This window comes from Nerophis lumbriciformis, linkage group LG29, assembly GCF_033978685.3.
Source record: "Nerophis lumbriciformis linkage group LG29, RoL_Nlum_v2.1, whole genome shotgun sequence".
NCBI lineage: Eukaryota > Metazoa > Chordata > Actinopteri > Syngnathiformes > Syngnathidae > Nerophis > Nerophis lumbriciformis.
This window is the reverse complement of record NC_084576.2, coordinates 30,792,501-30,820,000: the sequence shown is the minus strand read 5'-3', so window position 1 is coordinate 30,820,000 and position 27,500 is coordinate 30,792,501. Positions and strand designations below refer to the sequence as shown.

General features: G+C 34.8%; 2 protein-coding genes across 2 annotated transcripts in view; both read left to right on the top strand.

Annotated features, from left to right (window-relative positions):
- Positions 1-158, top strand: part of myct1b (myc target 1b) — a 12,588-nt gene extending 12,430 nt beyond the window's left edge. The window contains exon 2 of the mRNA XM_061924282.1: positions 1-158. This exon is cut by the window's left edge and continues 508 nt beyond it. The gene's annotated coding sequence lies outside the window, so the exon portion shown is untranslated.
- Positions 159-12,761: 12,603 nt separating this feature from the next.
- The window catches only part of tulp4b (TUB like protein 4b), a 47,641-nt gene continuing 32,902 nt past the window's right edge, over positions 12,762-27,500 (top strand). The window contains exons 1-2 of the mRNA XM_061924519.2: positions 12,762-12,890; positions 13,108-13,323. Of these exons, the coding sequence (XP_061780503.1) occupies positions 13,306-13,323 (18 nt within the window). The 5' untranslated portion in view covers positions 12,762-12,890; positions 13,108-13,305. The remainder of the gene's footprint in view (positions 12,891-13,107; positions 13,324-27,500) is intronic.

The window sequence follows — 27,500 nt, the reverse complement described above, 5'->3', positions numbered from 1 at the left end:
CTTCAGTGGTCCTCATGGTTCAGTTTTTGTGGTGTCCCACATGCGTTATGACCAATGAAGACTCCATGTTGATTGAGTACTAAATAAGCATGTTTCTTCCCTCCGTTTTCCATGTTAGGATGCTTTGGAATTTCACAATAAAAGAAATGTCCAGAGAACGTCTTTTAAGGGTTTCTATGAACACACACTTGTATCGCACATGATATCACACACAAGTAAACACTCTGCAGGACTGCCTGTAACGCACATGATATCACACACAGGTAAATAGGCTGCAGGACTGCTTGTATCACACATGATATCACACACAGGTAAAAAGGCTGAAGGACTGCTTGTATCACACATGATATCACACACAAGTAAGCAGGCTGCAGGACTGCTTGTATCACACATGATATCACACACAAGTAAGCAGGCTGCAGGACTGCTTGTATCACAAATGATATCACACACAGGTAAATAGGCTGCAGGACTGCTTGTATCACACATGATATCACACACAGGTAAAAAGGCTGAAGGACTGCTTGAATCACACATGATATCACACACAAGTAAAAAGGCTGAAGGACTGCTTGTATCACACATGATATCACACACAAGTAAGCAGGCTGCAGGACTGCTTGAATCACACATGATATCACACACAAGTAAAAAGGCTGAAGGACTGCTTGTATCACACATGATATCACACACAAGTAAAAAGGCTGAAGGACTGCTTGCATCACACATGATATCACACACAAGTAAGCAGGCTGCAGGACTGCTTGTATCACACATGATATCACATACAAGTAAGCAGGCTGCAGGACTGCTTGTATCACATTTGATACCACACACAGGTAAACAGGCTGAAGGACTGCTTGTATCACACATGATATCACACACAAGTAAACCCTCTGCAGGACTGCTTGTATCGCACATGATATCACACACAAGTAAAAAGGCTGAAGGACTGCTTGTATCGGACATGATATCACAAACAAGTAAAAAGGCTGAAGGACTGCTTGTATCAAACATGATATCACACACAGGTAAATAGGCTGCAGGACTGCTTGTATCACACATGATATCACACACAAGTAAACACGCTGCAAGACTGCTTGTATCGCACATGATATCACACACAAGTAAACAGGCTGCAGGGCTAATGTATCGCACATGATATCACACACAAGTAAACAGGCAGTAGGACTGCTTGTATCGCACATGATATCACACACAAGTAAACAGGCTGCAGGGCTGCTTGTATCGGACATGATATCACACACAAGTAAAAGGGCTGAAGGACTGCTTGTATCGGACATGATATCACACACAAGTAAAAAAGCTGAAGGACTGCTTGTATCAGACATTATATCATACCCAAGTAAAAAGGCTGAAGGACTGCTTGTATCGGACATGATATCACACACAAGTAAATACGCTGCAGGATTGTTTGTATTGCACATGATGTCACACACAAGTAAACACTCTGCAGGACTGCTTGTATCGCACATGATATCACACACAAGTAAACACTCTGCAGGACTGCCTGTATCGCACATGATATCACACACAAGTAAAAAGGCTGAAGGACTGCTTGTATCGTACATGATATCACACACAAGTAAACACTCTGCAGGACTGCTTGTAACGCACATGATATCACACACAAGTAAACAGGCTGCCGGACTAATGTATCGCACATGATATCACACACAAGTAAAAAAAAAAACCAACAGGACTGCTTGTATTGCACATGATATCACACACAAGTAAACACTCTGCAGGACTGCTTGTAACGCACATGATATCACGCACAAGTAAAAAGGCTGAATGACTGCTTGTATCGCACATGATATCACGCACAAGTAAACACTTTGCAGGACTGCTTGTAACGCACATGATATCACACACAAGGAAAAAGGCTGAAGGACTGCTTGTATCGCACATGATATCACACACAAGTAAAAAGGCTGAATGACTGCTTGTATCGCACATGATATCACACACAAGTAAACACTCTGCAGGACTGCTTGTAACGCACATGATATCACACACAAGTAAACACTCTGCAGGACTGCCTGTATCGCACATGATATCACACACAAGTAAACAGGCTGAAAGACTGCTTGTATCGCAAATTATATCACACACAAGTAAACAGGCTGCAGGGCTAATGTATTGCACATGATATCACACACAAGTAAACAGGCAGTAGGACTGCTTGTATCGCACATGATATCACACAAAAGTAAACAGGCTGCAGGGCTAATGTATCGCACATGATATCACACACAAGTAAACAGGCAGTAGGACTGCTTGTATCGCACATGATATCACACACAAGTAAACAGGCTGCAGGGCTAATGTATCGCACATGATATCACACACAAGTAAAAAGGCCAAAGGACTGCTTTTATCGGACATGATATCACACACAAGTAAAATAGGCTGCAGGACTGTTTGTATCACACATGATATCACACACAAGTAAACACGCTGCAAGACTGCTTGTATCGCACATGATATCACACACAAGTAAAAAGGCAGTAGTACTGCTTGTATCGCACATAATATTACACACAAGTAAAAAGGCTGAAAGTGCTTGTATCGAACATGATATCACAAACAAGTAAAAAGGCTGAAGGACTGCTTGTATCAAACATGATATCACACACAGGTAAATAGGCTGCAGGACTGCTTGTATCACACATGATATCACACACAAGTAAACAGGCTGCAGGGCTAATGTATCGCACATGATATCACACACAAGTAAAAAGGCCAAAGGACTGCTTGTATCGGACATGATATCACAAACAAGTAAAAGGCTGCAAGACTGCTTGTATCACAAATGATATCACACACAGGTAAATAGGCTGCAGGACTGCTTGTATCGCACATGATATCACACACAAGTAAACACTCTGCAGGACTGCTTGTATCGGACATGATATTACACACAAGTAAACAGGCTGAAGGACTGCTTGTATCACACATGATATCACACACAAGTAAACACGTTGCAGGACTGCTTGTATCACACAAGATATCACTCACAGGTAAACAGGCTGAAAGACTGCTTGTATCGCAAATTATATCACACACAAGTAAACAGGCTGCAGGGCTAATGTATTGCACATGATATCACACACAAGTAAACAGGCAGTAGGACTGCTTGTATCGCACATGATATCACACAAAAGTAAACAGGCTGCAGGGCTAATGTATCGCACATGATATCACACTCAAGTAAACAGGCAGTAGGACTGCTTGTATCGCACATGATATCACACACAAGTAAACAGGCTGCAGGGCTAATGTATCGCACATGATATCACACACAAGTAAAAAGGCCAAAGGACTGCTTTTATCGGACATGATATCACACACAAGTAAAATAGGCTGCAGGACTGCTTGTATCACACATGATATCACACACAAGTAAACACGCTGCAAGACTGCTTGTATCGCACATGATATCACACACAAGTAAAAAGGCAGTAGTACTGCTTGTATCGCACATAATACTACACACAAGTAAAAAGGCTGAAAGTGCTTGTATCGAACATGATATCACACACAAGTAAACAGGCTGAAGGACTGCTTGTATCGGACATGATATCACAAACAAGTAAAAAGGCTGAAAGACTGCTTGTATCAAACATGATATCACACACAGGTAAATAGGCTGCAGGACTGCTTGTATCACACATGATATCACACACAAGTAAACAGGCTGCAGGGCTAATGTATCGCACATGATATCACACACAAGTAAAAAGGCCAAAGGACTGCTTGTATCGGACATGATATCACAAACAAGTAAAAGGCTGCAAGACTGCTTGTATCACAAATGATATCACAAACAGGTAAATAGGCTGCAGGACTGCTTGTATCGCACATGATATCACACACAAGTAAACACTCTGCAGGACTGCTTGTATCGGACATGATATTACACACAAGTAAACAGGCTGAAGGACTGCTTGTATCACACATGATATCACACACAGGTAAACACGTTGCAGGACTGCTTGTATCACACAAGATATCACTCACAGGTAAACAGGCTGAAAGACTGCTTGTATCGCAAATTATATCACACACAAGTAAACAGGCTGCAGGGCTAATGTATTGCACATGATATCACACACAAGTAAACAGGCAGTAGGACTGCTTGTATCGCACATGATATCACACAAAAGTAAACAGGCTGCAGGGCTAATGTATCGCACATGATATCACACACAAGTAAACAGGCAGTAGGACTGCTTGTATCGCACATGATATCACACACAAGTAAACAGGCTGCAGGGCTAATGTATCGCACATGATATCACACACAAGTAAACACGCTGAAAGATTGCTTGTATCGCAAATTATATCACACACAAGTAATAAAGCTGAAGGACTGCTTGTATTGGACATGATATCACACACAAGTAAAAAGGCTGAAGGACTGCTTGTATCGCACATGATATCACACACAAGTAAAAAGGCTGAAGGACTTCTTGTATCAGACATAATATCACACACAAGTAAAAAGGCTGAAGGACTGCTTGTATTGGACATGATATCACACACAAGTAAACACTCTGAAGGACTGCTTGTATCGGACATAATATTACACACAAGTAAAAAGGCTGAAGGACTGCTTGTATCACACATGATATCACACACACTAGTAAAAAGGCTGAAGGACTGTGTACCGCACATGATATCACACACAAGTAAACACTCTGCAGGACTGCTTGTAACGCACATGATATCACACACAAGTAAAAAGGCTGAAGGACCGCTTGTATCGCACATGATATCACACACAAGTAAACACTCTGCAGGACTGCCTGTATCGCACATGATATCACACACAAGTAAACACTCTGCAGGACTGCTTGTAATGCACATGATATCACACACAAGTAAAAAGGCTGAAGGACTGCTTGTATCGCACATGATATCACACACAAGTAAACAGGCTGCAGGACTAATGTATCGCACATGATATCACACACAAGTAAAACAACAACAACAGGACTGCTTGTATCGGACATGATATCACACACAAGTAAAAAGGCTGAAGGACTACTTGTATCGGACATGATATCACACACAAGTAAAAAGGCTGAAGGACTGCTTTTATCGGACATGATATCACACACAAGTAAAAAGGCTGAAGGACTGCTTTTATCGGACATGATATCACACACAAGTAAACAGGCAGTAGTACTGCTTGTATTGCACATAATATTACACACAAGTAAAAAGGCTGAAAGTGCTTGTATCGAACATGATATCACACACAAGTAAACAGGCTGAAGGACTGCTTGTATCGGACATGATATCACAAACAAGTAAAAGGGCTGAAGGACTGCTTGTATCAAACATGATATCACACACAAGTAAACACGCTGCAAGACTGCTTGTATCGCACATGATATCACACACAAGTAAAAAGGCTGAAGGACCGCTTGTATCGCACATGATATCACACACGAGTAAACACTCTGCAGGACTGCATGTATCGCACATGATATCACACACAAGTAAACACTCTGCAGGACTGCTTGTATCGGACATGATATCACGCACAAGTAAAAAGGCTGAAGGACTGCTTGTATCGGACATGATATCACGCACAAATAAAAAGGCTGAATGACTGCTTGTATTGCACATGATATCACATACAAGTAAACACTCTGCAGCACTGCTTGTAACGCACATGATATCATATACAAGTAAGCAGGCTGCAGGACTGCTTGTATCACACTTGATACCACACACAGGTAAACAGGCTGCAGGACTGCTTGTATCGGACATGATATCTCACACAAGTAAAAAAGGCTGAAGGACTGCTTGTATCACACATGATATCACACACAAGTAAAAAGGCTGAAGGACTGCTTGTATCAGACATTATATCATACCCAAGTAAATAGGCTGCAGGACTGCTTGTATCACACATGATATCACACACAAGTAAACACGCTGCAAGACTGCTTGTATCGCACATGATATCACACCCAAGTAAAAAGGCTGAAGGACTGCTTGTATCGGACATGATATCACACACAAGTAAAAAGGCTGAAGGACTGCTTGTATTACACATGATATCACATACAAGTAAGCAGGCTGCAGGACTGCTTGTATCACACTTGATAACACACACAGGTAAACAGACTGCAGGACTGCTTGTATCGGACATGATATCACACACAAGTAAAAAAGACTGCAGGACTGCTTGTATCGCACATGATATCACACACAAGTAAAAAGGCTGAAGGACTGCTTGTATCGCACATGATATCACACACAAGTAAACACTCTGCAGGACTGCTTGTAACGCACATGATATCACACACAAGTAAAAAGGCTGAATGACTGCTTGTATCGCACATGATATCACTCACAGGTAAACAGGCTGAAGGACTGCTTGTATCGCACATGATATCACACACAAGTAAACAGGCAGTAGGACTGCTTGTATCGCACATGATATCACACACAAGTAAACAGGCTGCAGGACTAATGTATCGCACATGATATCACACACAAGTAAAAAAAAAAAACAACAGGACTGCTTGTATCGGACATGATATCACACACAAGTAAAAAGGCTGAAGGACTACTTGTATCGGACATGATATCACAAACAAGTAAAAAGGCTGAAGGACTGCTTGTATCGGACATGATATCACACACAAGTAAACACTCTGAAGGACTGCTTTTATCGGACATGATATCACACACAAGTAAACAGGCAGTAGTACTGCTTGTATCGCACATAATATTACACACAAGTAAAAAGGCTGAAAGTGCTTGTATCGAACATGATATCACACACAAGTAAACAGGCTGAAGGACTGCTTGTATCGGACATGATATCACAAACAAGTAAAAAGGCTGAAGGACTGCTTGTATCAAACATGATATCACACACAGGTAAATAGGCTGCAGGACTGCTTGTATCACACATGATATCACACACAAGTAAACACGCTGCAAGACTGCTTGTATCGCACATGATATCACACACAAGTAAACAGGCTGCAGGGCTAATGTATCGCACATGATATCACACACAAGTAAACAGGCAGTAGGACTGCTTGTATCGCACATGATATCACACACAAGTAAACAGGCTGCAGGGCTAATGTATCGCACATGATATCACACACAAGTAAACAGGCAGTAGGACTGCTTGTATCACACATGATATCACACACAAGTAAACAGGCTGCAGGGCTAATGTATCGCACATGATATCACACACAAGTAAAAAGGCCAAAGGACTGCTTGTATCGCACATGATATCACACACAAGTAACAAGGCTGAAGGACTGCTTGTAACGGACATGATATCACATACAAGTAAAAAGGCTGAAGGACTGCTTGTATCGCACATGATATCACACACAAGTAACAAGGCTGAAGGACTGCTTGTATCGCACATGATATCACACACAAGTAAACACGTTGCAGGACTGCTTGTATCACACAAGATATCACTCACAGGTAAACAGGCTGCAGGACTGCTTGTAACGCACATGATATCACACACAAGTAAAAAGGCTGAAGGACTGCTTGTATCGCACATGATATCACACACAAGTAAACACTCTGCAGGACTGCTTGTATCGCACAAGATATCACACACAAGTAAAAAGGCTGAAGGACCGCTTCTATCGCACATGATATCACACACAAGTAAAAAGGCTGAAGGACTGCTTGTATCGCACATGATATCACACACAAGTAAACACTCTACAGGACTGCTTGTATCGCACATGATATCACACACAAGTAAACAGGCTGAAGGACTGCTTGTATCACACATGATATCACACACAGGTAAACATGTTGCAGGACTGCTTGTATCACACAAGATATCACTCACAGGTAAACAGGCTGAAAGACTGCTTGTATCGGACATGATATCACACACAAGTAAACAGGCAGTAGGACTGCTTGTATCGCACATGATATCACACACAAGTAAACAGGCTGCAGGGCTAATGTATCGCACATGATATCACACACAAGTAAACAGGCTGCAGGGCTAATGTATCGGACATGATATCAAACACAAGTAAAAAGGCTGAAGGACTGCTTGTATCGGACATGATATCACACACAAGTAAAAAGGCTGAAGGACTGCTTGTATCGCACATGATATCAAACACAAGTAAACAGGCTGAAGGACTGCTTGTATCGCACATGATATCACACACAAGTAAAAAGGCTGAAAGACTACTTGTATCGCACATGATATCACACACAAGTAAATACGCTGCAGGATTGTTTGTTTTGCACATGATGTCACACACACTAGTAAACAGGCTGCAGGATTGCTTGCATCGGACATGATATCACACACATGTTAACAGGCTGGAGGACTGCTTGTATCGCACATGATATCACACACAAGTAAAAAGGCTGAAGGACTGCTTGTATCGGACATGATATCTCACACAAGTAAAAAGGCTGAAGGATTGCTTGTATTGGACATGATATCACACACAAGTAAACAGGCTGCAGGACTGCTTGTATCGGACATGATATCACACACAAGTAAAAAGGCTGAAGGACTGCTTGTATCGGACATGATATCACACACAAGTAAAAAAGCTGAAGGACTGCTTGTATCAGACATTATATCATACCCAAGTAAAAAGGCTGGAGGACTGCTTGTATCGCACATGATATCACACACAAGTAAATACGCTGCAGGATTGTTTGTATTGCACATGATGTCACACACAAGTAAAAAGGCTGAAGGACTGCTTGTATCGGACATGATATCACACACAAGTAAAAAAGCTGAAGGACTGCTTGTATCATAAATGATATCACACACAGGTAAATAGGCTGCAGGACTGCTTGTATCGCACATGATATCACACACAAGTAAAAAGGCTGAAGGACTGCTTGTATCGGACATGATATCACACACAAGTAAAAAAGCTGAAGGACTGCTTGTATCATAAATGATATCACACACAGGTAAATAGGCTGCAGGACTGCTTGTATCGGACATAATACCACACACAAGTAAAAAGGCCAAAGGACTGCTTGTATCGGACATGATATCACACACTAGTAAAATAGGCTGAAAGACTGCTTGTATCGGACATGATATCACACACAGGTAAACAGGCTGCAGGACTGCTTGTATCACACTTGATATCACACACAGGTAAACAGGCTGCAGGACTGCTTGTATCGGACATGATATCACACACAAGTAAAAAGGCTGAAGGACTGCTTGTATCGCACATGATATCAAACACAAGTAAACAGGCTGAAGGACTGCTTGTATCGCACATGATATCACACACAAGTAAAAAGGCTGAAAGACTACTTGTATCGCACATGATATCACACACAAGTAAATACGCTGCAGGATTGTTTGTTTTGCACATGATGTCACACACACTAGTAAACAGGCTGCAGGATTGCTTGTATCGCACATGATATCACACACATGTTAACAGGCTGGAGGACTGCTTGTATCGCACATGATATCACACACAAGTAAATACGCTGCAGGATTGTTTGTATTGCACATGATGTCACACACACTAGTAAACAGGCTGCAGGACTGCTTGTATCGCACATGATATCACACACAAGTAAAAAGGCTGAAGGACTGCTTGTATCGGACATGATATCACACACAAGTAAAAAAGCTGAAGGACTGCTTGTATCATAAATGATATCACACACAGGTAAATAGGCTGCAGGACTGCTTGTATCGGACATAATACCACACACAAGTAAAAAGGCCAAAGGACTGCTTGTATCGGACATGATATCACACACTAGTAAAATAGGCTGAAAGACTGCTTGTATCGGACATGATATCACACACAGGTAAACAGGCTGCAGGACTGCTTGTATCACACTTGATATCACACACAGGTAAACAGGCTGCAGGACTGCTTGTATTGGACATGATATCACACACAAGTAAAAAGGCTGAAGGACTGCTTGTATCGCACATGATATCAAACACAAGTAAACAGGCTGAAGGACTGCTTGTATCGCACATGATATCACACACAAGTAAAAAGGCTGAAAGACTACTTGTATCGCACATGATATCACACACAAGTAAATACGCTGCAGGATTGTTTGTTTTGCACATGATGTCACACACACTAGTAAACAGGCTGCAGGATTGCTTGTATCGCACATGATATCACACACATGTTAACAGGCTGGAGGACTGCTTGTATCGCACATGATATCACACACAAGTAAATACGCTGCGGGATTGTTTGTTTTGCACATGATGTCACACACAGGTAAACAGGCTGCAGGATTGCTTGTATCGCACATGATATCACACACATGTTAACAGGCTGGAGGACTGCTTGTATCGTACATGATATCACACACAAGTAAAAAGGCTGAAGGACTGCTTGTATCGGACATGATATCACACACAAGTAAAAAGGCTGAAGGACTGCTTGTATCGGACATGATATCACACACAAGTAAAAAAGCTGAAGGACTGCTTGTATCGGACATGATATCACACACAAGTAAAAAGGCTGAAGGACTGCTTGTATCGGACATAATATCACACACAAGTAAACAGGCTGCAGGACTGCTTGTATCACACAAGATATCACACACACAAGTAAAAAAGCTGAAGGACTGCTTGTATCGGACATGATATCACACACAAGTAAAAAGGCTGAAGGACTGCTTGTATCGGACATGATATCACACACAAGTAAAAAGGCTGAAGGACTGCTTGTATCGGACATAATATCACACACAAGTAAACAGGCTGCAGGACTGCTTGTATCACACAAGATATCACACACACAAGTAAAAAAGCTGAAGGACTGCTTGTATCGGACATGATATCACACACAAGTAAAAAGGCTGAAGGACTGCTTGTATCGGACATAATATCACACACAAGTAAACAGGCTGCAGGACTGCTTGTATCACACAAGATATCACACACACAAGTAAAAAAGCTGAAGGACTGCTTGTATCGGACATGATATCACACACAAGTAAAAAGGCTGAAGGACTGCTTGTATCGGACATGATATCACACACAAGTAAAAAGGCTGAAGGACTGCTTGTATCGGACATAATATCACACACAAGTAAACAGGCTGCAGGACTGCTTGTATCACACAAGATATCACACACACAAGTAAAAAAGCTGAAGGACTGCTTGTATCGGACATGATATCACACACAAGTAAAAAGGCTGAAGGACTGCTTGTATCGGACATAATATCACACACAAGTAAACAGGCTGCAGGACTGCTTGTATCACACAAGATATCACACACACAAGTAAACATGCTGCAGGCTGCTTGCATCGCACATGATATCTCACACACACAAGTAAACACGCTGCAGGACTGCTTGTATCGCACATGATATCACACACAAGTAAACACTCTGCAGGACTGCTTGTAATGCACATGATATCACACACAAGTAAACACTCTGCAGGACTGCCTGTATCGCACATGATATCACACACAAGTAAAAAGGCTGAAGGACTGCTTGTATCGCACATGATATCACACACAAGTAAACACTCTGCAGGACTGCTTGTAACACACAAGATATCACTCACAACTAAACACTCTGCAGGACTGCCTGTATCGCACATGATATCACACACAAGTAAACAGGCTGCAATACTGCTTGTATCGCACATGATATCACACACAAGTAAACACACTGCAGGACTGCTTGTAACGCACATGATATCACACACAAGTAAACAGGCTGCAGGGCTAATGTATCACACATGATATCACACACAAGTAAAAAAAAAAAACTGCAGGACTGCTTGTATCGGACATGATATCACACACAAGTAAACCGGCTGAAGGACTGCTTGTATCGGACATAATACCACACACAAGTAAAAAGGCCAAAGGACTGCTTGTATTGGACATGATATCACACACAAGTAAACACGCTGAAAGATTGCTTGTATCGCAAATTATATCACACACAAGTAAAAAGGCTGAAGGACTGCTTTTATCGGACATGATATCACACACAAGTAAGCAGGCAGTAGTACTGCTTGTATCGCACATGATATCACACACAAGTAAAAAGGCTGCAGGACTGCTTGTATCGGACATGATATCACACACAAGGAAAAAGGCTGCAGGACTGCTTGTATCGGACATAATATCACACACAAGTAAAAAGGCTGAAAGTGCTTGTATTGCACATGATATCACACACAACTAAAAAGGCCGAAGGACTGCTTGTATCGGACTTGATATCACACACAAATAAACACGCTGCAGGACCGCTTGTATCGCACATTTTACATGCAAGCTCATAGAGTTTATGTTTGATAATATCAGACCGATATCTGATATCAGCATGGGATCGGTACATCCCTATAGTTACCTGCAGTCACCAAAAGCTTTTACACTTTGAACACTTATTGTGTATTTGAACTCAACTTGCACTACTTCCATTATCGATACAATCAAACAGTATCAGTGCATGCATGTTTATAAGGAATTTCAAGGTAATTTTGGAGCAACTTTAAGGCAGCAAAGATATAAATTATGAAATCGTGTGCAAAAGTTCTTGCCCACCAAGAGAACATTGGAGGGTCTTAAGAAGCGAACCCCCTTGAGAATGCGTCAAAATGTGGCCAAAGCGGCCATCTAAAAGCTCCACGGGAGCACCGCGGCTATTTCCGTGGGAGTGGGCGTCCTCCCCGAGTGTGACTCCGGGCTTCGGCGTGCACGCGCCTTGCGCACGCGCGCGCCTCTGACGGAAGCCGCTGCCCACAAAGTGCGCAAACGGAGGGAAAAGCGCCTGGCAACCCGCTCCCGCTCCCGATGGCTGCATGCCGCAGCAGCGACGCGCCGCGCCTCGAACACGTCGCTCAGGTCAGTGCATGTGCACGACGCCGATTCGGATCCTCGTTCGATTCTAGCCGATGCATCACGATTGCGTGCATGATGCAAGAGCAGGAGGACACAGTTCGAGTCCCCATGGAGACCAGTGCTGTTGCTTAGAGACACGTGTGTGTGTGTGTGTGTGTGTGTGTGTGTGTGTGTGTGTGTGTGTGTGTGTGTGTGTGTGTGTGTGTGTCCTGTCGTGCAGGGACGGCCGTGCATGATGGGACATCCACTCTGAGCTGACTGTCCTCCACTCCAGCCGGTGGAAGATGCTTGGACGCCCAGCGGTGTTATTGTAGGCCGGGTGTTGTTGATGTTGTGAGTGTGCCAGCGCTGACCTTCACGGGACATCATCTGCATGGAAACATGGACGCCTTCGGTGCAGGAGACTCTTTGACTCAACATGTCCAGCAACTATGAGGTGAGTTCTGCTCCTGGACCCGGGAAAATACTGCTCGCTGTCCAGCAACATGGCCACAAACGTTTGGTCAGCAATGAAGACCAAAGCACTTTAATCATCTTAGCCAAAGATCCTCTATTTAACAGTGGTAGTCATTTGTTTACAAATAGAAAAACACTTGTCAAAGATCCTCCAAATAATAGTGGTATTAGGCTGTTTACAAATGGAAAAACCCTTGTCAAAGATCCTCTATATCATAGTGGTATTAGGCTGTTTACAAATAGAAAAACACTTGTCAAAGATCCTCTATATAATAGTGGTATTGGGCTGTTTACAAATGGAAAAACACTTGTCAAAGATCCTCTATATAATAGTGGTATTAGGCTGTTTACAAATAGAAAAACACTTGTCAAAGATATTCTATATAATAGTGGTATTAGGCTGTTTACAAATAGAAAAACACTTGTCAAAGATCCTCTATATAATAGTGGTATTAGGCTGTTTACAAATGGAAAAACATTTGTCAAAAATGTTCTATATAGTAGTGGTATTAGGCTGTTTACAAATAGAAAAACATTTGGCAAAGGTCCTCTACATAATAGTGGTATTAGTCTGTTTACAAATAAAAAAAACACTTGTCAAAGATCCTCTATATAATAGTGGTATTAGGTTTTTTACAAATGGACAAACATTTGTCAAAGATCCTCTATATAATAGTGGTATTAGGTTGTTTACAAAGAGAAAAACATTTGTCAAAGATCCTCTATATAATAGTGGTATTAGGCTGTTTACAAATAGAAAAACATTTGTCAAAGATCCTCTATATAATAGTGGCATTAGGCTGTTTAGAAATAGAAAAACACTTGTCAAAGATCCTCTATATAATAGTGGCATTGGGCTGTTTACAAATGGAAAAACATTTGTCAAAGATCCTCTATATAATAGTGGTATTAGGCTGTTTACAAATAAAAAAACACTTGTCAAAGATCCTCTATATAATAGTGGTATTAGGCTGTTTACAAATAGAAAAACACTTGTTAAAGATCCTCTATATAACAGTGGTATTAGGCTGTTTACAAATAGAAAAACATTTGTCAAAGATCCTCTATATAATAGTGGTATTAGGCTGTTTACAAATGGAAAAACATTTGTCAAAAATGTTCTATATAGTAGTGGTATTAGGCTGTTTACAAATAGAAAAACATTTGGCAAAGGTCCTCTACATAATAGTGGTATTAGTCTGTTTACAAATAAAAAAAACACTTGTCAAAGATCCTCTATATAATAGTGGTATTAGGTTTTTTACAAATGGACAAACATTTGTCAAAGATCCTCTATATAATAGTGGTATTAGGCTGTTAACAAATAGAAAAACACTTGTCAAAGATCCTCTATATAATAGTGGTATTAAGCTGTTTACAAATAGAAAAACACTTGTCAAAGATCCTCTATATAATAGTGGTATTAGGCTGTTTAGAAATAGAAAAACACTTGTCAAAGATCCTCTATATAATAGTGGTATTAGGCTGTTTAGAAATAGAAAAACAATTGTCAAAGATCCTCTACATAACAGTGGTATTAGGCTGTTTACAAATGGAAAAACACTTGTCAAAGATTCTCTATATAATAGTGGTATTAGGCTGTTTACAAATAGAATTTTTTTTGTCAAAGATTGTCTATATATTAGTGGTATTAAGCTGTTTACAAATGGAAAAACACTTGTCAAAGATCCTCTATATAATAGTGGTATTAGGCTGTTTACAAATGGAAAAAACACATGTCAAAGATCCTCTATATGATAGTGGTATTAGGCTGTTTACAAATGGAAAAAACGCTTGTCAAAGATCCTCTATATACAGTGGTATTAGGCTGTTTACAAATAGAAAAACACTTGTCAAAGATCCTCTATATAATAGTGGTATTAGGCTGTTTACAAATAGAAAAACACTTGTCAAAGATCCTCTATATAATAGTGGTATTAGGCTTTTTACAAATAGAAAAACACTTGTCATAGATCCTCTATATGATATAGTGGTAGTAGGCTGTTTACAAATAGAAAAACACTTGTCAAAGATCCTCTATATATTAGTGGTATTAGGCTGTTTATAAATAGAAAAACACTTGTCAAAGATCCTCTATATAATAGTGGTATTAGGCTGTTTACAAATGGAAAAACATTTGTCAAAAATGTTCTATATAGTAGTGGTATTAGGCTGTTTACAAATAGAAAAACATTTGTCAAAGATCCTCTATATAATAGTGGTATTAGTCTGTTTACAAATGGAAAAACACTTGTCAAAGATCCTCTATATAATAGTGGTATTAGTCTGTTTACAAATAAAAAAAACACTTGTCAAAGATCCTCTACATAATAGTGGTATTAGGTTTTTTACAAATGGACAAACATTTGTCAAAGATCCTCTATATAATAGTGGTATTAGGTTGTTTACAAATAGAAAAACATTTGTCAAAGATCCTCTATATAATAGTGGTATTAGGCTGTTTACAAATAGAAAAACTTTTGTCAAAGATCCTCTATATAATAGTGGCATTAGGCTGTTTAGAAATAGAAAAACACTTGTCAAAGATCCTCTATATAATAGTGGCATTGGGCTGTTTACAAATGGAAAAACATTTGTCAAAGATCCTCTATATAATAGTGGTATTAGGCTGTTTACAAATAAAAAAACACTTGTCAAAGATCCTCTATATAATAGTGGTATTAGGCTGTTTACAAATGGAAAAACACTTGTCAAAGATTCTCTATATAATAGTGGTATTAGGCCGTTTACAACTGAAAAAAAAACACTTGACAAAGATCCTCTATATAATAGTGGTATTAGGCTTTTTACAAATAGAAAAACCCTTGTCAAAGATCCTCTATATAATAGTGGTATTAGGCTGTTTACAAATAGAAAAACACTTGTCAAAGATCCTCTATATAATAGTGGTATTAGGCTGTTTACAAATGGAAAAACACTTGTCAAAGATTCTCTATATAATAGTGGTATTAGGCCGTTTACAACTGAAAAAAAAACACTTGACAAAGATCCTCTATATAATAGTGGTATTAGGCTTTTTACAAATAGAAAAACCCTTGTCAAAGATCCTCTATATAATAGTGGTATTAGGCTGTTTACAAATAGAAAAACACTTGTCAAAGATCCTCTATATAATAGTGATATTAGGCTGTTTACAAATAGAAAAACACCTGTCAAAGATCCTCTATATAATAGTGGTATTAGGCTGTTTACAAATGGAAAAAACACATGTCAAAGATCCTCTATATAATAGTGGTATTAGGCTGTTTACAAATGGAAAAAACACTTGTCAAAGATCCTCTATATACAGTGGTATTAGGCTGTTTACAAATAGAAAAACACGTGTCAAAGATCCTCTATATAATAGTGGTATTAGGCTGTTTACAAATAGAAAAACACTTGTCAAAGATCCTCTATATAATAGTGGCATTAGGCTGGTTACAAATGGAAAAACATTTGTCAAAGATCCTCTATATAATAGTGGTATTAGGCTGTTTACAAATAGAAAAACATTTGTCAAATATTGTCTATATATTAGTGGTATTAGGCTGTTTACAAATGGAAAAACATTTGTCAAAGATCCTCTATATAATAGTGGTATTAGGCTGTTTACAAATAGAAAAACATTTGTCAAAGATCCTCTATATCATAGTGGTATTAGGCTGTTTACAAATGGAAAAAACGCTTGTCAAAGATCCTCTATATACAGTGGTATTAGGCTGTTTACAAATAGAAAAACACTTGTCAAAGATCCTCTATATAATAGTGGTATTAGGCTGTTTACAAATAGAAAAACACTTGTCAAAGATCCTCTATATAATAGTGGTATTAGGCTTTTTACAAATAGAAAAACACTTGTCATAGATCCTCTATATGATATAGTGGTAGTAGGCTGTTTACAAATAGAAAAACACTTGTCAAAGATCCTCTATATAATAGTGGTATTAGGCTGTTTATAAATAGAAAAACACTTGTCAAAGATCCTCTATATAATAGTGGTATTAGGCTGTTTACAAATGGAAAAACATTTGTCAAAAATGTTCTATATAGTAGTGGTATTAGGCTGTTTACAAATAGAAAAACATTTGTCAAAGATCCTCTATATAATAGTGGTATTAGTCTGTTTACAAATAAAAAAAACACTTGTCAAAGATCCTCTATATAATAGTGGTATTAGGTTTTTTACAAATGGACAAACATTTGTCAAAGATCCTCTATATAATAGTGGTATTAGGTTGTTTACAAATAGAAAAACATTTGTCAAAGATCCTCTATATAATAGTGGTATTAGGCTGTTTACAAATAGAAAAACATTTGTCAAAGATCCTCTATATAATAGTGGCATTAGGCTGTTTAGAAATAGAAAAACACTTGTCAAAGATCCTCTATATAATAGTGGCATTGGGCTGTTTACAAATGGAAAAACATTTGTCAAAGATCCTCTATATAATAGTGGTATTAGGCTGTTTACAAATAAAAAAACACTTGTCAAAGATCCTCTATATAATAGTGGTATTAGGCTGTTTACAAATGGAAAAACACTTGTCAAAGATTCTCTATATAATAGTGGTATTAGGCCGTTTACAACTGAAAAAAAAACACTTGACAAAGATCCTCTATATAATAGTGGTATTAGGCTTTTTACAAATAGAAAAACCCTTGTCAAAGATCCTCTATATAATAGTGGTATTAGGCTGTTTACAAATAGAAAAACACTTGTCAAAGATCCTCTATATAATAGTGATATTAGGCTGTTTACAAATAGAAAAACACCTGTCAAAGATCCTCTATATAATAGTGGTATTAGGCTGTTTACAAATGGAAAAAACACATGTCAAAGATCCTCTATATAATAGTGGTATTAGGCTGTTTACAAATGGAAAAAACACTTGTCAAAGATCCTCTATATACAGTGGTATTAGGCTGTTTACAAATAGAAAAACACGTGTCAAAGATCCTCTATATAATAGTGGTATTAGGCTGTTTACAAATAGAAAAACACTTGTCAAAGATCCTCTATATAATAGTGGCATTAGGCTGGTTACAAATGGAAAAACATTTGTCAAAGATCCTCTATATAATAGTGGTATTAGGCTGTTTACAAATAGAAAAACATTTGTCAAAGATCCTCTATATCATAGTGGTATTAGGCTGTTTACAAATGGAAAAACGTTTGTCAAAGATCCTCTATATAATAGTGGTATTAGGTTTTTTACAAATGGACAAACATTTGTCAAAGATTCTCTATATAATAGTGGCATTAGGCTGTTTACAAATAGAAAAACACTTGTCAAAGATCCTCTATATATTAGTAGTATTAGGCTGTTTAGAAATAGAACAACACTTGTCAAAGATCCTCTATATAATAGTGGCATTAGGTTGTTTACAAATGGAAAAACACTTGTCAAAGATCCTCTATATAATAGTGGTATTAGGCTGTTTACAAATAGAAAAACAATTGCCAAAGATCCTCTATATGTTAGTAGTATTAGGCTGTTTACATCTGGAAAAAAACACGTGTCAAAGATCCTCTATATAATAGTGGTATTAGGCTGTTTACATCTGGAAAAAAACACGTGTCAAAGATCCTCTATATATTAGTAGTATTAGGCTGTTTAGAAATAGAACAACACTTGTCAAAGATCCTCTATATAATAGTGGTATTAGGCTGTTTACAAATAGAAAAACAATTGCCAAAGATCCTCTATATGTTAGTAGTATTAGGCTGTTTACATCTGGAAAAAAACACGTGTCAAAGATCCTCTATATAATAGTGGTATTAGGCTGTTTAGATCTGGAAAAAAACACGTGTCAAAGATCCTCTATATAATAGTGGTATTAGGCTGTTTACAAATAGAAAAATACTTGTCAAAGATCCTCTATATAATAGTGGCATTAGGCTGTTTACAAATAGAAAAACAATTGTCAAAGATCCTCTATATATTAGTGGTATTAGGCTGTTTACAACTGGAAAAACATTTGTCAAAGATCCTCTATATAATAGTGGTATTAGGCTGTTTACAAATAGAAAAACACTTGTCAAAGATCCTCTATATAATAGTGGTATTAGGCTGTTTACAAATAGAAAAATACTTGTCAAAGATCCTCTATATAATAGTGGTATTAGGCTGTTTACAAAAAAAAAAAAAACACTTGTCAAAGATCCTCTATATTATAGTGGTATTGGGCTGTTTACAAATGGAAAAACATTTGTCAAATATTCTTTATATAATAGTGGTATTAGGCTGTTTACAAATAGAAAAACACTTGTCAAAGATCCTCTAAATATTAGTGGTATTCGGCTGTTTACAAATAGAAAATACTTATCAAAGATCCTCTATATATAGTGGTATTAGGCTGTTTACAAATGGAAAAATACTTCTCACAGATCCTCTATTTAACAGAGGCATTCGGTTGTTTACAATTGGAAAAAAACCCTTGTCAAAGATCCTCTGTACGACAGGAGCACTCGGCTGATTTTAACTGGAAAAATACATCTCAAAGATCCTCTTAAAGACAGGAGCAATCGGCTGTTTTTAACTGGAAAAACATTTGTAAAAGATCTTCTGTATGACAGGAACACTCAGCTGTTTTTACCTGGTAAAAGCACTTGTCAAAGATCCTCTATATGACAGGGCTACATGGCTGTTTTAACTGGAAAAAACACTTCTCAAAGATCCTTTCTACATGACAGGAGTATTCGGCTGTTTTTAACTGGAAAAATACTTGTCAAAGATCCACTATTTGACAGGGGCACTTGGCTGTTTTTAACTGGGAAAAGCACTTGTCAAAGATCCTTCTGTATGACAGGAACACTGAGCTGTTTTAATTGAAAAAAAAACCCCAAAACTAGTCAAAGACATGACAGGAGCAATTGGCTGTTTTTAACTGGAAAACATATTCAAAGATTCTCTATACGACAGGAGCACTCTGCTGGAAAAAAACATTGGTTAAAGATGCAAAGATCCTCGATATGACAAGAGCACTGCAGAAAAAAAAAACTATTCAAAGATCATCTACGTGACAGTAGCATTTGACTGTTTTTAACTTGAAAAACACTTGTCAAAGATCTTTTATAGTACGGGAGCATTCAGCTGTTTTAACTGGAAAATCACTTCTCAAAGATCCTCTATACGACAGGGTCACTTGCCTGTTCTAACTGGAAAATCACTTCTCAAAGATCCTCTATACGACAGGGTCACTTGCCTGTTCTCACTGGCAAAGCACTTGTCAAAGATCCTCTATACGACAGGAGCACTCAGCTGTTTTAACTGAAAAAAACTAGTCAAAGATCCTCTAAATGACTGTTTTTTTAACTGGAAAAAATATTCAAAGATTCTGTATACGACAGGAGCACTCTGCTATTTTTACCTAAAAAAAAACACTTGTCAAAAATCCTCTCTACTCTTTATTATTACCAACGCTGGTCAAAGATTGTCTATATAACAAGAGTATTCTGCTGTTTTTAACTGGAAAAAAACAGTAGTCAAAGATCCTCTATACCTGACAAGAGTGCGCTGCAGATGGTGATTTCTTTCTCAGAGATCATTTGCTAGGCGACTTCATCACGAGAACAGTTGCCATGGCGACGCTGATGGTGCAAGGGGACATTTTGTCATTGGGTGCAGTGACCATGATTCATGATTCATACAGCAGCTCTTACAAACAACAGCAAAAGTCTCTTTCACAGTAAAAGTTGACTCAAAAAAAAACTTCTACTGTATTTATTGCACTGTAATAAAGTCATCTTTTTTCTAGAAATCTTTTTTTTTTTAGAAAAAAGTTGCAAAGATACAAGAAAAAAAAAAATCACATATTTTCAAAATAAGATGCAAAGTTATGTGAATGCAAAGAACATTCAAATTTTACAGGAAATTATGACAATAATAAAGGGAGAAAAATAGTAAAAAAAAAAAAAAAAAAAAAGGGAAAAAAATTGTTGTGCATTTTTTTATTTTTTTATTTTAGAAAAAAGTGATACATTTTTAGCAATTTTCAAAATAAAAACTTACTGAGATCAAATAAAATACGTATCTTTAAGACAAAAAGTGCTATAGTTTCGAGTGGGAAAATGACATTTTCGAGAAAAAACTTTTTAACTTATGAGAATAAAAATCAAATATTAATACTATTAATAATTTGATTTTATGTGAATAAAATCTAATAAAATCGGATTTACTCAAGAAAAAAAGTGCTGAAAAAGTAATATTTCAAGAAAGAAAAAGTGTTAAACTTACAATAACAAAATAAGATATTTTGGAGAAAAAAGTGAAAAGTATGCAAAAATTAAATCAGATATCTTTGATAAAAATGATAACTTTACAGAAATAAAACAGGATGTCTTTAAGACAAAAAATACTGTATTTCAAAGAAAAATATGATAAAATAATAAATACAAAAATATAATGAAAAATAAAATATATTTTTAGTAAAAAGAAAAAATCAACATACATGAATAATGAATATAATGAAATTGATATTTTGAAGAAACAAAAAGTGTTAAACTTACAAGAATAAAAAAAGGGTATTTAGAAAAAAAAGAACAAAAATTATTTTTTGAATACATACACGAATAAAATCAGATATCTTTTAAATTTAACAGAAATAAAAAGTCATGATATTTGGGAGAAAAAAGTATAAAATACAAGAAAAAATGTGAATATTTCTGAGAAAAAATATAAAAGACATACACAAATAAAACCAGGTATCTTCAGTAGAAATTTAACAGAAATAAAACAGGATGTCTTTCAGACAAAAAATGCTGTATTTTCAAGAAAAACAGTAATAAAGTCATGAGAATAAAATACGATATTAAAAAAAAAAAAGAAGATAATACAAGAAAAAAAATTGGATAACTTTAAGAAAAAAGTATTGAAATGGGATATTTTTATATTTATATATTTTATATTATTTATTTTTATTATTTATTTTATATATAATTTATTATTTTTATTTTATTTATTTTTATTCTTATAAGAATAACATAAGATATTTGGGAGAAAAAAGTGAAAAATACAAGAAAAACATTTTTTTGTGAGAAAAAATTTAAAAAACATAAACGAATAAAATCAGATATCTTCAATACAAATTTAACAGAACTAAAACAGGATGTCATTCAGACAAAAAAATGCTGTATTTGAAAGAAAAACAGTAATAAAGTCATGATATTTGGGAGAAAAAAGTATAAAATACAAGAAAAAATTTGAATATTTTTGAGAAAAAATATAAAAGACATACACAAATAAAACCAGGTATCTTCAATAAAAATTTAACAGAAATAAAACAGGATGTCTTTCAGACAAAAAATGCTGTATTTTAAAGAAAAACAGCGATAAAGTCATGAGAATAAAATACAATATTTTTAAGAAAAAGAAGATTATAATACAAGAAAAAAAATGTGATAACTTTAAGAAAAAAGTATTGAAATGGGATGTTTTTGAGAGACAAGAAGTGTTAAACTTACAAGAATAACATAAGATATTTGGGAGAAAAAAGTATAAAATACAAGAAAAAATGTGGATATTTGTGAGAATTTTTTTTTAAAAACATACACAAATAAAACCAGATATCTTCAATAAAAATTTAACAGAAATTAAACAGGATGTCTTTCAGACAAAAAAATGCTGTATTTTAAAGAAAAACAGTAATAAAGTCATGATATTTGGGAGAAAAAAGTATAAAATACAAGAAAAAATGTGAATATTTTTGAGAAAAAATATAAAAGACATACACAAATAAAACCAGGTATCTTCAGTAGAAATTTAACAGAAATAAAACAGGATGTCTTTCAGACAAAAAATGCTGTATTTTAAAGAAAAACAGTAATAAAGTCATGAGAATAAAATACAATATTTTTAATAAAAAGAAGATTATAATACAAGAAAAGAAATGTGATAACTTTAAGAAAAAAGTATTGAAATGGGATGTTTTTGAGAGACAAGAAGTGTTAAACTTACAAGAATAACATAAGATTTTTGGGAGAAAAAAAAGTATAAAATACAAGAAAAAATGTGGATATTTGTGAGAAAAAAATTACAAAAACATACACGAATAAAATCAGATATCTTCAATACAAATTTAACAGAAATAAAACAGGATGTCATTCAGACAAAAAAATGCTGTATTTGAAAGAAAAACAGTAATAAAGTCATGATATTTGGGAGAAAAAAGTATAAAATACAAGAAAAAATGTGGCTATTTTTGAGAAAAAATATAAAAGACATACACAAATAAAACCAGATATCTTCAATAAAAATTTAACAGAAATAAAACAGGATGTCTTTCAGACAAAATGCTGTATTTTAAAGAAAAACAGTAATAAAGTCATGAGAATAAAATACAATATTTTTAATAAAAAGAAATTATAATACAAGAAAAAAAATTGGATAACTTTAAGAAAAAAGTATTGAAATGGGATGTTTTTGAGAGACAAGAAGTGTTAAACTTACAAGAATAACATAAGATATTTGGGAGAAAAAAAGTATAAAATACAGGAAAAAATGTGGATATTTGGGAGAAAAAATTTACAAAAACATACACGAATAAAATCAGATATCTTCAATACAAATTTAACAGAAATAAAACAGGATGTCATTCAGACAAAAAAATGCTGTATTTGAAAGAAAAACAGTAATAAAGTCATGAGAATAAAATACAATATTTTTAAGAAAAAAAGATAATATTACAAGAAAAAAAAATTGATAACTTTAAGAAAAAAGTATTGAAATGGGATGTTTTTGAGAGACAAGAAGTGTTAAACTTACAAGAATAACATAAGATATTTGGGAGAAAAAAGTATAAAATACAAGAAAAAATGTGGATATTTGTGAGAAAAAATTTACAAAAACGTACACGAATAAAATCAGATATCTTCAATACAAATTTAACAGAAATAAAACAGGATGTCTTTCAGACAAAAAATGCTGTATTTTAAAGAAAAACAGTAATAAAGTCATGATATTTGGGAGAAAAAAAGTATACAATACAAGAAAAAATGTGGATATTTTTGAGAAAAAATATAAAAGACATACACAAATAAAACCAGGTATATTCAATATAAATTTAACAGAAATAAAACAGGATGTATTTCAGACAAAAAATGCTGTATTTTAAAGAAAAACAGTAATAAAGTCATGAGAATGAAATACAATATTTTTAAGAAAAAGAAGATAATAATACAAGAAAAACAATTGGATAACTTTAAGAAAAAAGTATTGAAATGGGATGTTTTTGAGAGACAAGAAGTGTTAAACTTACAAGAATAACATAAGATATTTGGGAGAAAAAAAGTATAAAATACAGGAAAAAATGTGGATATTTGTGAGAAAAAATTTACAAAAACATACACGAATAAAATCAGATATCTTCAATACAAATTTAACAGAAATAAAACAGGATGTCATTCAGACAAAAAAAATGGTGTATTTTAAAGAAAAACTGTAATAAAGTCATGATATTTGGGAGAAAAAAGTATAAAATACAAGAAAAAATGTGGATATTTTTGAGAAAAAATATAAAAGACATACACAAATAAAACCAGATATCTTCAATAGAAATTTAACAGAAATAAAACAGGATGTCTTTCAGACAAAAAATGCTGTATTTTAAAGAAAAACAGTGATAAAGTCATGAGAATGAAATACGACATTAAAAAAAGAAAGAAGATAATACAAGAAAAAAAATTGGATAACTTTAAGAAAATGTATTGAAATGGGATATTTTTGAGAAAGTAGAAGTGTTACTCTTATAAGAATGAAATAAGATATTTGGGAGAAAAAAGTGAAAAATACAAGAAAAAATTTGGATATTTGTGAGAAAAAATTAAAAAAACATACACAAATAAAATCAGATATCTTCAATACAAATTTAACAGAAATAAAACAGGATGTCATTCAGACAAAAAAAATGCTGTATTTTAAATAAAAACAGTAATAAAGTCATGATATTTGGGAGAAAAAAGTATAAAATACAAGAAAAAATGTGGCTATTTTTGAGAAAAAATATAAAAGACATACACAAATAAAACCAGATATCTTCAATAAAAATTTAACAGACATAAAACAGGATGTCTTTCAGACAAAAAATGCTGTATTTTAAAGAAAAACAGTGATAAAGTCATGAGAATAAAATACAATATTTTTAAGAAAAAGAAGATTATAATACAAGAAAAAAAATTGGATAACTTTAAGAAAAAAGTATTGAAATGGGATGTTTTTGAGAGACAAGAAGTGCTAAACTTACAAGAATAACATAAGATATTTGGGAGAAAAAAAGTATAAAATACAAGAAAAAATGATGATATTTGTGAGAAAAAATTTACAAAAACATACACGAATAAAATCAGATATCTTCAATAGAAATTTAACAGAAATAAAACAGGATGTCATTCAGACAAAAAATGCTGTATTTTAAAGAAAAACAGTAATAAAGTCATGATATTTGGGAGAAAAAAGTATACAATACAAGAAAAAATGTGGATATTTTTGAGAAAAAATATAAAAGACATACACAAATAAAACCAGGTATATTCAGTAGAAATTTAACAGAAATAAAACAGGATGTCTTTCAGACAAAAAATGCTGTATTTTAAAGAAAAACAGTAATAAAGTCATGAGAATAAAATACAATATTTTTAATAAAAAGAAGATTATAATACAAGAAAAAAAAATTTGGATAACTTTAAGAAAAAAGTATTGAAATGGGATGTTTTTGAGAGACAAGAAGTGTTAAACTTACAAGAATAACATAAGATATTTGGGAGAAAAAAGTGAAAAATACAAGAAAAAATGTGGATATTTGTGAGAAAAAATTTACAAAAACATACACGAATAAAATCCGATATCTTCAATACAAATTTAACAGAAATAAAACAGGATGTCATTCAGACAAAAAAAATGCTGTATTTTAAAGAAAAGCAGTAATAAAGTCATGATATTTGGGAGAAAAAAGTATAAAATACAAGAAAAAATGTGGATATTTTTGAGAAAAAATATAAAAGACATACACAAATAAAACCAGATATCCAATAAAAATTTAACAGAAATAAAACAGGATGTCTTTCAGACAAAAAATGCTGTATTTTAAAGAAAAACAGTGATAAAGTCATGAGAATAAAATACAATATTTTTAAGAAAAAGAAGATTATATTACAAGAAAAAAAATTGGATAACTTTAAGAAAAAAGTATTGAAATGGTATATTTTTGAGAAAGGAGAAGTGTTACTCTTATAAGAATAAAATAAGATATTTGGGAGAAAAAAGTGAAAAATACAAGAAAAAATGTGGATATTTGTGAGAAACAATTAAAAAAACCATACACGAATAAAATCAGATATCTTTAATACAAATTTAACAGAAATAAAACAGGATGTCATTCAGACAAAAAAATGCTGTATTTGAAAGAAAAACAGTAATAAAGTCATGATATTTGGGAGAAAAAAGTACAAAATACAAGAAAAAATGTGGATATTTTTGAGAAAAAATATAAAAGACATTCACAAATAAAACCAGGTATATTCAATAGAAATTTAACAGAAATAAAACAGGATGTCTTTCAGACAAAAAATGCTGTATTTTAAAGAAAAACAGTAATAAAGTCATGAGAATGAAATGCAATATTTTTAAGAAAAAGAAGATTATAATACAAGAAAAAAAATTGGATAACTTTAAGAAAAAAGTATTGAAATGGGATGTTTTTGAGAGACAAGAAGTGTTAAACTTACAAGAATAACATAAGATATTTGGGAGAAAAAAAGTATAAAATACAAGAAAAAATGTGGATATTTGTGAGGAAAATTTTACAAAAACGTACACAAATAAAATCAGATATCTTCAATAAAAATGATACATTTACAGAAATAAAACAGGCGGAAAAGTAAAAAAAAAAAAAAATTAAAATGTTTTTTTCGCATTTTTTATTTAACATTTTTTTTTGGGGGGGGGGGGGGGGGGGGGGCAAGTGTCTGTTTCTCAGTACATGTATTATGATTCCGCTGTCAAATGAATAAATAAATATTAATTTAAAAACATTTATAAAAAAGTTGAAATTAGATTTTTCCCCCAAAAAGTAGTATTTTCCAGAAAAAAGTGCTCAGCTTCTTCTAGTAGACTAAAAGTTCTGCCTATGGACTAAAAGAGGTGTGTTTGTGGTCAGCAGGGT